The sequence below is a fragment of the Plodia interpunctella genome, chromosome 11 (assembly GCF_027563975.2).
Source record: "Plodia interpunctella isolate USDA-ARS_2022_Savannah chromosome 11, ilPloInte3.2, whole genome shotgun sequence".
NCBI classification, from domain to species: Eukaryota; Metazoa; Arthropoda; class Insecta; order Lepidoptera; family Pyralidae; genus Plodia; species Plodia interpunctella.
Genome location: NC_071304.1, coordinates 772,064 through 790,776, shown reverse-complemented (window position 1 = coordinate 790,776; position 18,713 = coordinate 772,064). Strand labels below are relative to the sequence as shown.

At 34.9% G+C, this 18,713-nt stretch overlaps 1 protein-coding gene across 3 annotated transcripts in view; it reads right to left on the bottom strand.

Moving 5' to 3' along the window:
- Positions 1–18,713, bottom strand: part of zip (zipper) — a 69,565-nt gene that overhangs the window by 28,744 nt on the left and 22,108 nt on the right. For all 3 annotated transcript variants that reach the window (XM_053751456.2, XM_053751454.1, XM_053751455.1), the window contains exon 2: positions 2,643–2,799. In XM_053751456.2, coding sequence (XP_053607431.1) covers positions 2,643–2,799 — 157 coding nt within the window. The remainder of the gene's footprint in view (positions 1–2,642; positions 2,800–18,713) is intronic.

Genomic DNA, 18,713 nt, shown 5'->3' with positions numbered 1-18,713 from the left:
AAATTTACTAAAAACCAAATCCTTATCGTAAATTGTGACCACATTTTGTATAATGGAAAATTCACATTATAATCTAGTGTAGCCTAATCTTATGTGGTTTTTTATTCATTTTCGTTATTAATTAAAGGAAATTGATAAATGTGATGTGATGGTGGCACTAGAGTGCAGGGGAGCTTCCTCTTAAAATAAAGCGATAAAATCGATCAAAAACACGTGTATTCCTTATCCATGGTGTCAATCACGCACGAAGTTGCAACTAAACCAACATTATAATTGTCAATCCATCAAACCTTTCGTTCCCTCCCCGTTGTCAACAAACATATCCTGTCGTACAAATGAGCATCGCATGCACACGCAGTAATTAGTGCATCGTACCAATAATGCAAAACCAAATGGAAGTTGCAGCCACGTGCTGATCAACATAGTGATAGATGACAATGGATTTAGTAGGTACTCCGCGAAGTACTTACTTAATCCATGCAATCACCAGTCTCGAATCATAGAGCTACTAGCTAACAAGACAAATTGGATCTACTTTTTCCCATATGTCAAAACCTAAAAAATAAAAAGGCTTGTATGACAGTGGACAATGACAAATGTTGGAGTCAAAAAGTGTTTTAATTATACTTTTATGAGAACAAAAAATACTAATGTTACTATAAATAAAATGGATCAATTAAAGTGAAATTTGATTATCGTGTTTCATTATGTGAATTCATTTTATTCTATAAACAGGCAACTACCCTACTATCAACAGCAATGCAATATTGCATTCCACTTGCAGCACAGATTTATAAACGCAAAAGTGGAATACGTAATATATAAATATTGTGTCTTATATACATATATACAAGGTCCAAATGGCTATACATGTTCAGAATCGAGAAGAAAACAAGTCTTCACGACAACCTCCATTCATTTCTCCGCTCGTAGCGATCGAGTCACTTGTTTACTATTCGGCGTTCGGCATTCATAATGGTAGACGTGCTCGTCGCTTGTAATGTGAGTGGTACACACTGCACTCCCACTGGGGTGCACCATGCCATTACACGAGTGTAAAGTAGAAGGTTAGGATCTATTGTTTGCCGAGACTCCATCAGTCGTACATTTTTTAAGATGGAAGAAATTTTTACTGCCTTTAATTCAGCTTATTTCAATAAATGTCTCGCCAAGTAAAAGTTCATAAACAAAATATTTGGTCGTACAAATCAAAAGGGGCCGTATTTTGGGGTGGGCGGTTGACACCTAGGTCTTTATTGCCGTTGTACGAGTACAAAAAAACTGAAATAGTGGCCTAAGTGTAAGGTTTTTTTTTGTTTGGTTAATATATATTCCTTTCATCAGCACCTGATCACAATCATAATATGTTTCAGTATACCTTTTGACCATGTACTTTACTGTGTACTTACATTGTTATATTACTGATAAAAAAATATACATAAATTTATATTTAAAAAATGGTAAGCCCTTCTGGCATAATAGGGACCAACACTGTTTGAATGAGTTTCTTTCGTCATTTCTTCTCCGCAGTGGTCGTTCCGAAATGCTTTGTTAAACATCATTTAATTTAGAATATGACGTGAAAAAGTGCCTATGAAGGCCTAATTCCTGAATAAATGATTTGATTTTGATTTTACTGCCATAATGTCCTTTTTGATTTGGACGACCACATTTTAAAGATAGGGTCTATTTGAAAGAAGTCCAATAAGTTGGAAGGTAATGAGCCTGCGCAACATTGTAGGGGGCATCAGGTAACTGTTTATCATTTTAGTAGTAGTGCATCCTTATTAGCGCATCTGAGACCATTTATAAAAACAAAAATAAAATTATGGTCATTTTAGTTCATTCAAATCATCACAAAGTAAAAAAATGAATAACAACAATGAAACACATTTGGTGAGCTCGTTTGGGTATCACCTCAGGTCTACAAAACAATTAGACAAATGGCTCAAAAGTGCTCAAAACCGGTCCGTTATCGTGAAGTGGGTACGGCTCGGGGCGTGTAGTTTGTTATTTATTTGTCTTTAGCTATAGTATCTGTTTGAAGTCCGTTCCTTCGATACGTTTACAATTTATTAACCTGCTCCTTCTTCTTTTGGAATCGAAATAGCAAAACAATACAATAAAAATTTTAGGGTGAAGCTTCAAGTCCTACAATATCTAATAAAAGAAACAATAGACCAACTTTAAATAGGACATAGTGTAGGTATCCAGCAGTTATAATTCCCATCTATTGATATCGCACGACTTTCAGTCAAGCACGAATTGCATCGCAAATCAATAGATCCTATAGTGCACTAGAAACAATGTTGACCTGCTTGACTGCAAGATTACAATACCAGCAATATCAGAAGTAACATTAAATGGCTATAATGCTGATGAATTCGTTCCTGATCAAGTTGACGAAACAGTAACTCAGAACGTGTCTAAAATTCATGATAATACCTATTTTTACGAAATAGAAAGGTGAGTTACTTACGCAATGAAATCTATAAGAACTATGCTCTTAAAAGAAGAACATTACAATCAGTTTGAAAACGTAGACCAAATATTCAAAATAAACCAAACGAGATAGTAGAGTAGCGAGATGCAAATAAATTTAATCCCTTTCATTCAGAAAAGTGTATTGGAAAGTTAATTACCTTGTAACATAGAGCGATATGCTGTGTCTGTGATGGCGAACACGTGTGGGGGAACCTCGTGTCTCTTGATGCCTTTATACCTCTCCATGATCTTCTCAGTGTAGATGGGCAGCTTCTTGTAAGGGTTGACCACCACGCAGAAGAGGCCGGAGTATGTCTGTGAAAGGAAAATTAAATTATTAGACCTTATTAGAATAGATAGATCCTGAAAGGTTATTACAAACCAATAAATAGCGACCTCTTTTGACGACCTCGGTGGCGCAGTGGTAAAGCTCTTGCCACTGAACCGAGAGGTCCCGGGTTCGATCCCCGGTCGGGTCATGATGGAAAATGATCTTTTTCTGATTGGCCCGGGTCTTGGATGTTTATCTATATATGTATATGTTATAAAAATATAGTATCGTTGAGTTAGTATCCCATAACACAAGTCTCGAACTTACTTTTGGGCTAGCTCAATCTGTGTGATTTGTCCTAATATATTTATTAATTAAATAGACTTTTAATATAAGCAATTGGGGACGATCCGCACTAGTAAAGATATTACTACAACGACTCAACTATTCGTCAAGAATGTCAACTGTGCTGGGGACAGTGAACTTGTATATCATATTCCAGGAAGTATCTTAGTGCCTTATGTATTAGATTTCATCACATATATCAGTACAATTCTCTCTCATATATCTGATTGTTTTCCCGGTTTCTTCCTCAGCCTGGAAGAGATTGCACTAGCGATAATACCGCCTATGGATCTGCCGTAATACATAAGTCCGCTAATATATCAGTATGATTAGTATCAAATATTTATTTCATTGAAAGAACTCGAGACAAGCCTGTCAATGAATCCCCTCACACCCAACCATAAAACAAACATCCCATAAACTATACAAACCATGACATTCTTAAATGAACATCAATGGAATACTACATGTCGTATGTCAAAGTAATAGGGCTGAAAATTGTTGAAATGGTCATTCAAATTAGAATTTCGTCCAAATTTCGTCACATCATTGACAGCAACATCAATAATGAACCATCAAGCTGTGTTATAATGTCAAGATGCGCCGTCAATGAGCTTGTAAAGATGATTGGTATCGTGGGACAGTTTTTAAGAAGCAACCTAATTGTCAATAGTATCGATTGTTGTGATCCAAAAATATGAATCATCAGTTAATAATAAAATAACAACAAATACAGAAATTAAGAGTAGCATCGAATGAAATGATAAATAGAAACAGAAATCATCATTAAAAAATTATCTGAGGAAGCGAATACATCTTAAATCTTGAAAGTTTGAATACAATGTATTTTTAAAACATGTATGTAGATTTAGTCTAGCTTAATCTTAAATTGAAGAACTTCTTGAATGCAAAAGCTAATCAATTAAGAACGTTTACAATAATACATTTCCATACGCGCATGATTGTGTTGTGATTCACTTTGCGCTTGAGTGTGCCAAATGACCGGACCCGGATATCGTCTTTTTGCATGTCTTGGAGATCGTCGTTACTCTTGATATACGCTACTTAGTCTGCCTCGAATGGGTGATCTGTTGTCTTAACTCTTGTTGTCATAAATATTAGTAATGAAGCCGTGTTGCCATATATCGTCTTGTTCCTTCGTTAACTCCCACCCGAAAAATGGAATATAGCTTTTTATTCCATTTTTCGGGTTACATACAGAAGATATACCGATCCCAAATTTCACCAACCTACTACAGCAATAAAGAGCTCATGCGACGAAAGAAATCCCGCGGCAATAAGAATTATCAATAAAATTGTATTTGGCAGCAACTGTAGAGCCGCGTCCAGGGACTTCATTCGAAGTACGGAATCTAGCAGTAATGGAAATTTCATTTTAAATCAATGACTCATGGTCTTAGTATGGTGAATGATATCAGAAGGCCTACGGCGAAACATATAAACACGTAGCACGTTTACGAGCTGCGTCTCTGTAAGCATCTTATAAAAAAAAATAAAACGTGTGTTTTGTTTCGCAGTAACCCCCAGGTCTTGAGGTCAGGTTTTGTTCTCGTTGATTTTCACCTATATTTGCAAGATTCAATGTCTTATGATCTCGATACATATTTCTGCAAAAAGGCTTTTATGAATGCATATTTTCTAATTTTTCGATAGTCGTTACTTCATTAAATGTCTAGCTATCGCAAATTGACCTGAATAATGTAAAAGGTCTTGGAGACGCAAAACTGCGATTTAGCTTGAATTGCGAACCAGGTCAAGCTGAGAATGCTAGGCTGGCTATAAATATGCGCAAATAACTAATTAATAGATTATTGCATGCCACTAATTGACGCGCGCTCGTAAATGTTGACATGAAAATGTGGTATATTAAGGAATTTTGTAGATTCGTAATTGTATGATTTCAATTCTGAAGTCTGTGACATATAAAGATAAATATATTGTGAACCAAATGAAAATTAGGAACTATCGAAATAATTTACATAGACACGAAATAACAAATGACTATTTAAGACAAAATTAAATCGTTCTCGTTTCAATTTCTTAAGAAACTGCTCCTACTTGTCTACGTGCACAGACACGATAGACTAGACCAAATAAAATTGCAAGAAGTACAGAAAATTTCAAGAATCAGCTGATGAATAATATTCCATTTTGAGCTAATGTTACGTGTCAGATTGATTGACGATAATTCTTATCATCCTCATTAGAAAAACCCCAAGTAAAATGACAAGAAACTAAAGCCAATAATATCGATGATCATATAAATGTTTACAACGATTCTAACGACGCGCCGGCGACTTCAAAGCTGATAAGCTATCAGCTGAGATACAGAGGGCATCGTTTCAATTAATTTGCAATTCGACCCCGATCTATAATGTGCATACGTGTGTATACACAATTATTTCATTAATTTGATATCAACATGTTATTACGACTTTAAACTGTACCTTGATTTAAATTTTCGAAAATAAGTCACATCTTTGAAAGAGATAGAACAAATAGAGTAGAAAAGAATAGTAATACTACGATTCGAATTCGACTTTATCCCATGAGTCCTTGATATAATCTGTCGAGAAATATGTGCAAATTACAGTCACAATTCAGAACTTCGACGAATTCAAAAGATCCACTTTTCGCCTAGCAATAATAAATCCCTGAAATCCTGACAAAGCGATTAAATACCCTAACTAATATTACATATTTGTTTGTACATAACAAAACAAAAAACGCTTTATCTGCTTAACCAATCTTCTTGAAATTTACTTTGAAGTACAGAAAAGGACATAGGGTACCTTTAATCGTGGAAAATTTATCGAAGCCGCGCGCAAGTTCTAGTCACTAATAATATCATATAAAAAAACATTGTAACTTCAACACATGTTAGTAATCCTTTAAAACATGTTGCAACAATTGGACCACGCGTGAAAGGCGCACAAAGTCAAGCGGCATGGTTTCCACGAGGGTCCAACCATATTCGGCAGTAACAATTCGTGTCTATATATGGATCTACATTAGTTGGCTAAAGTTTTGAAAGCAAGCGTTAGTTTAAGACTTGCACACATCATTTCCACTAGATGTTATTTAGTACTTAGTAGAATAACAATAATGCTAGAAAGATATGCATTAGGCGGCTTTATCGCTAGTGCAGTCTCTTTCAGACTACCTTGAGGAAAAGAGACTGGGAAGAAACAATTTCTATCAAAACTTTGGTGTGACAAAACAAAGCTTGTTATGGTTGAACCGATCCTAAATTATAGGACTCACAAAGAATTTAGACAATCAGAAAAACATAGAATGTATATTAGACACCCGAAGATTCGTACAAAAACAGTTATGTTTCAAATTAGTAGGAATAAAAATCGTGTAGGCAAAGCCTTAGCCATATTATTTAGCGTGCAAACATTCACTTAGCGCCCAGTTTGGTCTCTTATTCAAGTGTCGCCTAAGAAGGCTGGCCAACATCTGTTGAAGGGATAATACAAGTAATTTTGGTCTATTTGTCCATTGGAAAGAAATCGCCGCCCCACATTTGGATATCGATTCTGAATAGATAGCGTTGAATTCGTAATGAGCCAAAGAACTTGGTGAACGAGGCGATGTTTGTATTCTAAAAGCATTTTCTGGTGGGTGTTTGATCGTACCAAATAACATTGCAATGGTAAATTAACTATTAAACTTTGTACTAAACAATAACAAGCCTGATTCAAATACGATACAGACCTGTCCAATGAATGTTAATATTGAATTATAAGAATTAAAGAGAACAATTAAGTCAACTGAGCCGTCTAACCCTGAAAATCAAACATATCAAAAAATCAGATTGATCGTCAAAAACACAATGCAATTTCAAGTGCATTGTAGATTTCTGGAACACTCAAAAGTCAATTCACGGTAAAGTATGGGGTCAGAAAAGTCATCGTTTGCATTCTGCAAACCTGACTCACAACTTTGGCATTTCGAAGCAAGGCACCACATAAAATGTAATTTTTCATTTTACATTCGTGTCCTAGTGAGAATTATTTATTACATCTTAACAGAAGAAACCTGTCATTAAATTATTAGGAATGTAACCTACGTAGTCGTAAAGAGGGCTTCTACCGTCGTTAAACTTAGGTATCATAGAGAGAAATATTTTAAGCAGCATTACTTGGCAATAAAAATGTTATACGCAACAACATCGGCATTTCTTCAACAAATTCAACATAATAATTTTATGGATATGAAAGCATATTGGGTCGTATTTTTTTCATATGTGTGTGAATGGAGAAACCGCTTCAATGCGGTTTGGTCTAGATCGGTTTTCCTTTTGAGGTGGTTGTAAATAACCGAGTTCTTTGACCTGGTAGAGGTCGGCAATATTTTTGGTAAGCACTTCACGTTTATGCGTGACCAAATAAATATATATTGTTACGTCATTTTGATTTTCATTATTCGTAATAAAAAAATTACCTAAGATTGATGATACTTTCTAAGGATATACTAAAGATAACTAGTTAGGATGTACGTACGTAGGGTACGTATATCCTAACGAATTCAAACAAGAACGACAATAGAAGGGAAACTTGATGTGACAGATGTGGTTAGTGCAGAAACTTCAGCAAAGCAAAACATAATTTCACGATATAACATTGCATAAAAACCAATTATGATTACCATATAGGCGCCATACATTTAGTATGACGTAGGACTAAATATTTAACAGCAATAAAATAATGATGTGCACAAAAAACTCTGTACAATAAGGATCGAAGAGGCGAGCTTCTTCGAAGTGTAAAAAAACTATATAAACAAAATGAAGGCCGACTTTTAATAGACGATGACAAACGACTTGATCTGATATTGTGAACTACTGCACTAGGATTTAGACACATAAAGATCTATATTATTATTCTCGAGGTGGGATTAGATATGTTGTGTATACACCAAGACAATATAAGCCTTTCGGAGTGTTAGGCAAAATCACTGACAAAAGACCTCCTGGCCGTCCTCGACAAAAGTGGGACAACCTCAAGGAAGCTACCGAAAGAGAGGAAAACCAAATACGTCACGAAGCGACGATGTCGTTCCAAGAAAATTTTCAAACAAACACTTTTGTCTTTTGTTGATTGATTTGTTCTATTCCAAATCACCTTTTGAGAGAATTGTACTGAAAGCACAAAAAATTGCATAACAAATTAAGAATATCTACGATATCAGTGACATGACTACATCTGTATAAACGGTAAGCAAGGACGTGCAAGGCCGTTTGATTAATTGATACACGAATGACATAAATTTCAGACATTTTGCATTATAATGCACATATATACACAGAATACTAACTCGTATTAAAATGGAAATTATATAAAAAAAAGAATGTACTACATTGTTTCTGAGGAGGGCGTTCCTATATGCTACGGACATTTTTCTTACATGCCCAAACACAATGCATCAATATTAAAATTGCAACATTTACTATGTTTTCCTTAGCATTTGATTGACACCACAAGGACCACTCAACTATGTAAGCATAACTACAATTAAACTCCATTGTGGTCGAATGCCAGTGAAAGTGTTAAAATCTTGAATAACTGACACGAACAGATTTTAGATAGATACGGACATAGATCAGATAATTACGATGAAATTAGTTAGCGTAATTTACAATAATGGTATGGCTTTATTCCACATCTAAAGCTATCACCCACAGCAAATCAAAGACGTGAAGTGATGTACTTTAAAACATTGCAATAGAGTTGCAATTCCATAGAAACGTAATATGAGTCAGTCACCACATATGGTCAAGGGTAAACTGTCGTATTTGGCTATTGGCGGTTTAGATAAAATCAGTTACGCACTTATCGGGTGAGTGGTAATGGAATACACATACGAAATGATGAGAATACCAATAGAACAAGATTATTTACTAAGCACAGTGTAATATCCAATAAATTTAAATAAGATACATAACGTTAGTAGGAAAGCGGATCATCAGGAAACCGGGCTATGGGCTGCGCGATGCTCTCAAGCAACCGGAATTTGTTTAGATGACATAGAGCTATACATACATGAAATATACGAAATAAATGTATCATAGGCACTTCCAATGGTTTGCCAACTAGGGAGGCCGACGAACGTGCAAAAAAATAAGAGCGGACCGACGCTCATTAGCTGAGTAAGGAACCACCAAGAATTTTGTTATAGCTTTTGTATAAGCTAGGGCATATATAGCCTCAGGCAACGGAAATCAATTTGTTACTAAACAGCATGACAAACCACATACAATCCGTGATAATGATAACTGGAAACCATTAGAAAAATGTGTTCATTCCCTAAATTATAAACTGGACTTCTAATCGATTCAACGACGCAACAGTATAGTCAGTTTGCAAATTGCTGGTCAAATTTCAAATCTGTAATTCAAAGTAAAATCTCGAGTCAAATTAGAAACACCAATAGACCGCCCACGCGCCTTGACAGTACAAACAAACCGACAATGTGATTTATTTTTATAGTCATGTTGGTAACTTGCGGTAATTCGTTACTTGCATTAATTGAGAGATTCATTGTTCTTGAAATGGGGTTACTTGATCAAGTGATATACATGGTAGAGATAGCGGGTCGCTGATGATGTGACATTATTTGTTATCACAATTAAGACCACATAAAACTACTTTCGTTTGACTGGTAGAAAAAGCCCCAGGCTTTAAGTCCGCCGTTTACATATTCTGTACTATAAATAAATAAAAAGTATATTATACATGAAGAGCGTACACGACCATAAGAACATTAGGTGGAAGTTATCAAAAAAGCCACAAGTCTAGCAAAATATATCTTTTTGGTCTAAAATTTCACCTAAAATATTATTTCTCTGAATAAATTTTTCATTATGCTTGATGGTTCAGAATATGAGAGAATATATCAAAAATATTCTACTTGCAATGATGGATTAAAATACGCAGACTGGAAGTCTGCATCTGAAAAAAATCAAAGTCTAACAGTTTAAAAAAAAATAACTGTGGCAACTTGAACTATCCATAACCAGCAACCTTGTTAATACAAGCTTGTATTAATTAGACATTCTCTAAATTGTTTTAAAGTTGAAATTCAGTTTCCATTTTTACTTTTACCATCTCAACTTGCACAATAGCCCCATAGACACGAGCGTCGATTATTTAGACAATTAGCGTCGATAATTTCTCCATTATCGACAGGGCCATTCACCCGTGCCGGCATCCTGCAAATATCGTGCATCCGTTGATAAAATTCACCAGTCAGACACCACAACAGCGGCATTTAACTGATGATGGTGTCAGAGGCATCATAATCATAGACAATGCATTCGACGACGATATTAGATTTTATTGTATGGGAGTAAATGGCAAAAAGCTAATTTGACATTTTAAAAATACGATGTGCGGTAATCATAATAATTAGTAGAATGTGCGCAAGTATGAAACGTTATGTTGCATATATGATCACGATTCATGAAATGAGTCTTATGCTTGTATGCAAGTTCATTTTAAGTAACTTAACAGAGTTCGATATGATCAATACAAAACCAAACATAACGCAAACAGCAGTGCATATTGAAATTGCTCATTGTTATTTCTAACTTATCCGTTTCCTATGAGATTATCCAAATACGGATAAAGATAAGGCAGACTTATCGCAAGAAGATAAACTTGTTAATTCCAATGACATACATCGCTACTAAATTATGTAAATACTTTGCTGAGTCGACGTGCTAATCTTTAGGCTCTTGATAGCCCTAAGCCTGAAACTTGAGACCAATCTGATCAGTGTCGACAACGAAACGCTCTTAAAAGTTTCACGGTATTAAGTTTATTATTATAGCAAAGATGATTAAAGAGGATTTTACATTGGTTTATTTATAGTTCAATAGCTGGTCTCCCCGGAGATTAGCGGATTCCATCTAAAATTGTGGAGCAAAATTTGCGTCTTTGAGTAACAAACACACACTCACTCTCATGAATTATAATGTCAATAGGATTGGCGACAAGTCCCGGTTCTTATAGAGTTATAAACTTTATTAAAATTATATATATCCAACACGGTATCACCGTTGAATAGATAATTGTCGTGGCTTAGCATGTTAGATTTATTTCAACAAATACTTTATTGTGATTTGATCTATGGCAAATATGATGCTGTTGTGCGTTTGTATATTTTTAATCCCATTGAAATTAACTACAAATTCACGGTCCTATCGACGCCATAGCCATGGTCGATGACGTCATAGACCATGAGAACAAATGACGTGAACGACTAACAGATAAGCATTAGATAAATTACACACGATTCGATTACCAGACGGCCGATACGACCGTGGGTGTTGCTTGTGAATAGTGTAGCAACTATGAATGGGTTTTGTGCACTACTGTGGAGGTTGTGTAACAGTATGTTGTGATACAAATAGATCATCGCTTCTCTAAGAAGAAAATACCTTATAGATAGAACCAAAAAGTAATTTCAAAACCAGGAATGATTATATTTTATGTACTCCCATTTATATGCATATTTATCTAGCAAATATAAATAAAGGAGGTTCTAGGAGTGGTCCTAGATCTTCCATTATTTATATAGAATAGCAGTGGCACTGAGTGAGATTCTGACTATGACATACTCGATCCAGCGCCACAAAATTAAGCAAACAATAGATATATTTCTGCTCCGCATCCTGTAAACGACAACAAATGGAAAAACTTTAAAAATGACCAAGTGAACAAAATCACGATCGATTCAAAGGCCGATAAATGAAGAAGGAGCAAATTAACAACTATTAAACCCACTAAACTAGCGATGGTTCCTAATAAAAATATTCCCATTTCCGACGATAAACATTCAATCTAAGTTTCAAATTGTCCCATTCGAGTTTATACCAGAATACGCCCCGGAGGTCGACAGGTGTCTGGTTCCCCCCTTCCCCCACTTAAGCAGGTGCAATGCCCTCCAAAATAATCGGGAGATCGAGGAATAGGGACTTGAAATCGAGTCAAGGATCGGTGAGGTAACCAATCCAAGTACTATAATATTCTACGTGTTATATTGTTATATTGCCTTAGCTCATCGTGTTCTCGACTGATCAAGAAAACACATTGAGTGTGACTTACGAGTAGAAGACCGTAAGGCAAAGCCACAGAGCATACAAAAAATGTCACGTCTGTTACATTTTATGATTTGTGAGGGCAAAATGATCAAAATTTTAAAGTCGATACGGGCAGGTGTCCGCAACATTGTAACGAAGTTTACCCCGTACCGTACTTAGTAAATTCATTTTAGTGGAATTTCCATTGATGTTATGCGATCATCATGTATTGTCTAAGCAGCTAATTCACTAGTCATTTAGCTGCTAAATGCCTTCAGTAAAAAGATTGTAAAAAATAGTTAAGAAATTAATGTTCTGAGATTTAAATGACTCCACCACATTCAATCCTAACAAAGTTAATACAAATGGTAGAAAATTGATTTGTGACCTTTGGTAATAGAGGCTACACTGAATTTTGGTACCTTAATATGCTGATCGCCATCCATACTAGTTGAAGCAACTACCTTAATTAGTATGTACTTAAAGTAATGGTCGTTAAATGCAGTTGCATCTGGTTTAAACCGCTTTAAAATCAGTAAGTACATTAAGATTGGAATGTTGGCAATTAAAAGATCAAAAATCCCATCTTTAAACATTCCAATTGATCAATCGATTTCAATAAATTATAGATTAGAGATGTCTGCGTTCAATAAATTTAACAATTTCCAAGCGATAAAGTAATGGTGGTTAAAACATGAGCCTGCGGTCCCAGGTTCGAATTCTACTCGTGTCTAATGATTGTATTCCAATTTAGCTCATGTGTTTTCACAGACCAAAATGTATTTTATGTGATGGAAATCGTGAGGAAACCTGCACTGCTTAGTTCACTAGTGTGTATATTCGTATGGCTTAGAAGGTCGCTGGATAGCAGTAAATAATGAGAAGTCTTTAGAATAATTTACATTAAAAAATTCATTAATCTAGAAGCTAATACAGTTTCACAACGACCACTGCTGAGAGGAAACTCCCAAGATTACCGTAAGTTTATCTAGTAATTAGGCCAAGGATCATCGGACCACAGTTTCCCAAAATGGATATGAGGCAATTAGTGAGACACATGACTCAGGCGTCAACACCATCTGTCAGCTCAGGTGTAGTAATAAACAACTCAATTTGCAGATGTAAACACACAACTTTTTTTTTCATTATATATTTTTTATATTTTAAGAAGTGTTCTCACCCTTGTTCTTGTAGCAATAACGACAACTCAATTACGCAAACTGTAAGTTCTTCTTATCGAGTGTCATAGCTAACACTGTAATATGTATTCATGAAGCTGACACGATCAATTTTATACAACCACTAAAATCTTCTGAAAGTAACATTGTCGATTCTCCGCAAAGCGACTGAAGCACATTATAGTGTCGCGTATTTTCTCCAAACTACTACTAGTTGCTGTAAGTAATAAATTTCACAAAGAGCTTCACAAAATATTGTCATTGCAGAAGGATTTTCGGAGTTACGAAAGTCCCGATTTACGAAAACCCATGACTCTAGAGGAAACAAGCGAGTTTTGTCAGGATCTTAGCAAGTGGAAATCGCTTTATTGGAATTATGTGTCAAGCAAGCGTGATAAATAAATAGTACAAAACAAAGTCGTTTCCCGCTATATGTACATCCCTGTGCATACTATAGATCCCTATAGATCTTTAAAACTACGCAACAGATTTTAATGCGGTTTATTTATTTAATAGGCTTAGTTAATAGATTATGTGATTAATTAGGAGTGTATAATTATTTTACCCGAGCCGAGTTGATCTGCTAGTGTTAGATTGCCACGTCTGTAGCAACATCACTGTGTGTCGTAGTCGTAGACTGTTAATTTCCCGGTCGGCCGAACCGGTCTGCCTAGCGCCCTTGCAGTCTTATTAGATTAGACAAAATTACATCAATATTGTTACAGACAAAGACTGGATCGGTAGTATATATATTGAAATATATGCAATATTATCATTAACGAAGACTAGACAAGAACGCAATAAGTACTGTATAATGCACCACTTCATACTGTTTCGATGATATGTTAAAATGCCAGGAATATAATGCTAGCAAGCTTTATACGGTCGAAATGAAAAATTTGGATGACGCTAATATTGAACTATTTGTGAATTCATCTATGATAATGGTTCTATAGAGGCTTTATTTCACATCTTCTCACTCAATACTTTGTACCCAGTCTCTCAACAGACGGCTACTGGGATCAACGGTTCAATGTGTTTCTAGAAAAACATTTGTTTGTCAAAACACAAATTCTCCTACAACTCTTTTCCTACTCTCTTTCTTTATTTTACTGCTTTCTCTGTATGTGTTCTTTGTGCAATAGGTTAGGTCCTTCTATTAGATTAAAGAATATGATTCATCATCATCATCTGCAGCCCTCCGTGACCCACTGCTGGGTATAGACCTCCTTGCGTCTACGCCAATAAACATGATTATTTGCAGGTTATTTCTCTAATCTAGTCTGGACCACACATCAAATACAGTGTCGATAGCGTAATATCTGTAGCATTTAGCTACGCACATAATAACACTAAATTTAAGCGTTCTCCTATGCTTCTGTTCATGGCTGTGGTTAGCGGTTTCGGTTGCTACCTTGCGGTCGACCTCTGTAATGCAATCATTTTCACTAATGTATCCATATCATGAGATATATACGTTTTTATTATATTTATTGACCTTGTGGTAGATTGTGTATGTAAAATGACATGATATATGACGACAACGCACTAAACTTTTTTGAATAAATGCAAATCATAAATTAAAAAATATGGCATTAAACAACACATACACACATTGTAACCCTATCTTAATTGCAAAAGAATATAAACTATCTAATAATGTAATTGCTTTGTCAACAATAATAAAGGAATTGCATAAAAAAAGTAAGTCATTCGTTCTAGTTGACCATAAACGTGCGCATTCGATGAATTTCAAAGCACGTACGAGTGTAAGTGACCCTCATTTAAATGGTCTGTGCCCTCATATTAGCATAATGCGTCAGATTCGGAAACCTGGGTTTTCTATGAATCACATGCGAGTTATCACCTTTAGGACAGATACCAGCTCTTTAAGAAACCCATAAGGCGAATTTGCAAAACTTGGTGGAGATAAATTTGAAGTTGTTTGTACAGAGGACTGTGACGCATTAAAGCTGGAATCAAAAATTATATGATTACAAAGAAAGGCATTTTGATGAAAGGTAAAAGATAGGAAAGTTACAAAAAATATTTAAATGCAAAATTATTTCATAAAACATGACAATTTCGAAAATCATAGGCATATACATTTTCGAATATATACTGTTTAATGAAACAATTTTACATTATAACATTTATAAATACATATTTTGGATAATTTAGTTAGCCACAGTAACAACTTTTCAATCAGAATTCAACAGTCCACTTGTTATACCAATTCGTATCGTTTTAAGGTCGTTAAATAATAAATTTTATCATTCAGTTATATGCTTCGAGCAATATAATAATAATAAATAAAAACGTGTGATAAAATCTGTACAAGGCGGGACCACCCAACTCGTGGAATTAGACAATGTCAAGTGGCACTTGACCTATGTTTTGTTTACATTGATTTGTTGCATATCAAACTGACCTAAAATATCATTAATTATGTTGCTTATTGATAGTATTCTAGTACGATGAAGGGAGCTTTCATTATGAGATCATCAACAAATGGAAAATTTTCCAACATGTACATCAGTTTTTAAATAGTAGATAAGATTTTTTTCCCAAAATGCCTTCGAATAGAATCATGTTATACATAAAGATCTTCTGTTTTCGAATATGTGTTTATTCCGTTTATCTCAATGAGAGCTAAAGACCCATGTTCTGCAATAAATGAGGTCCCTACCCACACAACTTTCCTCGCTTTTCGCAACTTCCGTATGATTCACTGTCAATCATCCATCCTCATCTGGGTCAACAATGTTGAGTCACCGTGTCGCAGGTACACGTACCTTTCGCCGCATCCGCGAATCAACCGCGAAGCAACATTCTCGGAGAAAATCATAAACTTACAGGACTAATAAACACAAGTCCGTTCACTCTGAATCGGAGGCGAGATTCTTTTTGGTCGCTGCAAGTTGGAAGTCGACGAGCCATTCAAGTAAATAAAATTAAAATGTAAATAAAATATGTGTAAACAAAAATAGTATTGACGATTTGTGTGAAAGTTTTTGGGTTATCTAGCTTCTTACGCTACTTTACGCAAATATAATTACTACTTTAAAAATAACTTGAATCGTTGAATTTATGCAACTCGTCACCAATATACAACAATGAATGACCTCAATGTAATAAGTGCTTATTACCTCTCATCGGAATTCTATCGATTTTAATCGAATGTCTGTTTATGATGATTAGAATCCATGCCAGTATACACATAAGAACCAAACACATGATCATATCCCAATGCACTGTGCAACTTTCGTGATCAACAGAAAAAATATAAAATACAAATTAAATGAGACTAACACCAAGATGAAGTAGTAGACCAGTTCTTCCTGGTGGTATGTTCTGCTGCTAGCAGTATATATGACGTTGATGAAGTAAATTAAAACAAATAAACTTAGTTTGTATGGATCAATCCGTAGTTCAGATAATTGGAAGATATTGCTTACATTATAAAATTGTGAAGTTTTAAATAAATCTAACCACAAAACAGTACAACAATTGTTTGAAACGCGCGTCATTACTTGCACCGTATTTGGTGGCGCTCATTTAAAACTAACGTAACCTATTGTTGGTGCCAAAGTGAGTCAGAAAACACGATTTGCTAGTACTTTTTTTTTATTCATTGGTTTCTTACTTTAAATTCTAAAATGATTCTAGCAATTTCCATGCGAAATTATTCCACAGGATGAAATCAAATAAAAATGTGTGAGAATTTAAAGAATGTTATTCAAATTTCAAATTATTAACGGGTATACAATTCAGAAATCGAGCCTCAGGGCTGCCATACTGCGCAGTCCACATCTCCAGTTACAATGTCAACGCCCGCCGAAACGACTAAGGGTTGCCAAAACAATAAAGTGAAATGGTAGTTTACTGCTGTGCTAATTGAGGATGACTTTGGACCGAAGTAAATATACTTTTTTTTTTCAATGGCTTGCTTATTATTGTATTTTATTGTTATTTATATTCTGCAAATTATTGCACCGCGAGAATTTGCAATGTATATTTGCGGACTCCTTTCAAAACCTTCCTTCCCTTTGTGTTTTTCGAACAAATACATAAATAGACATCCTTTGTGTCTTCCTAGAGTATCGTTAATCTATAGATCTATTCTGCATCTCCTAGTTAACAGAAATCAAATGAAAAATATTAAAATAAATTAGAATGCTGATAAATGCACTCTGTCAACATTTACTTCATCACGAACCTTTAATGCTAAAAATGACGATGAAGTGATGCAACCAACCAATTCTTGACAACCAGATTAACCATATTAGGACTTAAACTTCAATAATAATTGCTAAGTTCACTAAACTAGAATATATTGCTTAAATAAAAGCAAAATATTCGAACACAATAGACAAGTAACATCAGTTCGTAACCAAGTAGACTCCATTAGCATTTTTTTTGCAAACAGTCGCCCCTAACCCATGGTGGCATGGCAAGTGTACGGAGCAATGACTCTGTAGCGAAACAATACAAAACACGCAGCGATAAAAATAATTGTTAGCGCGTACGATAACACGAGGAGTGATGTATTCAGACTTGTAGTCTTGCGGTAAGCTTCCATGCATTTGGACGAGAACAAAGAAATATTATTCTATCAACTCATACCAATACTCGTATAATTAACAAGTGTTGATGATAGTGTTTGAAAGTTGTTTTTGGTATAAAAACGTCTCCTGATCATGATTTTGAGTTTGATATTTTGCTATTGGTGTCAGATTTATTGCCAATAGATTTTTTGATTAATTAAAAATTTTTATAGGTTTAGAGAGATTATTGTAGCGCCTGAGATGATGATACGCTACATAGCTATGTAATGTACATGTTTTAACTTATAATTAAATTTAGCTTCTGAGATTGGTTTTCATTTCTAAGAAACGTTATATTATATGTTTGAAAGGAAAACTAAAGTAAAAAAGCCTACATAAATTCGAAATTTTACATCCATACATGGTGACAATGATGACAATGATGTTTGCGCAGTGACCAAGGATGTTGTAGTGTTTGCTTTTATGAATCACATTAATTTGAGGAGACATGATACGTAAACTTGTTCAAATATTGTCAGATTAGATACTAAAATTACTACTAGAGTCGATGAGAAAATGCTTCCAGAGACCAATTTAAGGCTTTTCGATTTTTGACACCATCAACTGTAAATTCTTTAAATAACCCTTCAGAACATTGACTACAATACATTCTACTTCCAATCAAGACATAAAGTAGAACTTCTTAGGTTAATTAATACTGAAGAAGGAAGGGCGATCATTCAGATTATAGAGATTTCAATTAAGAGACAACTAAATTA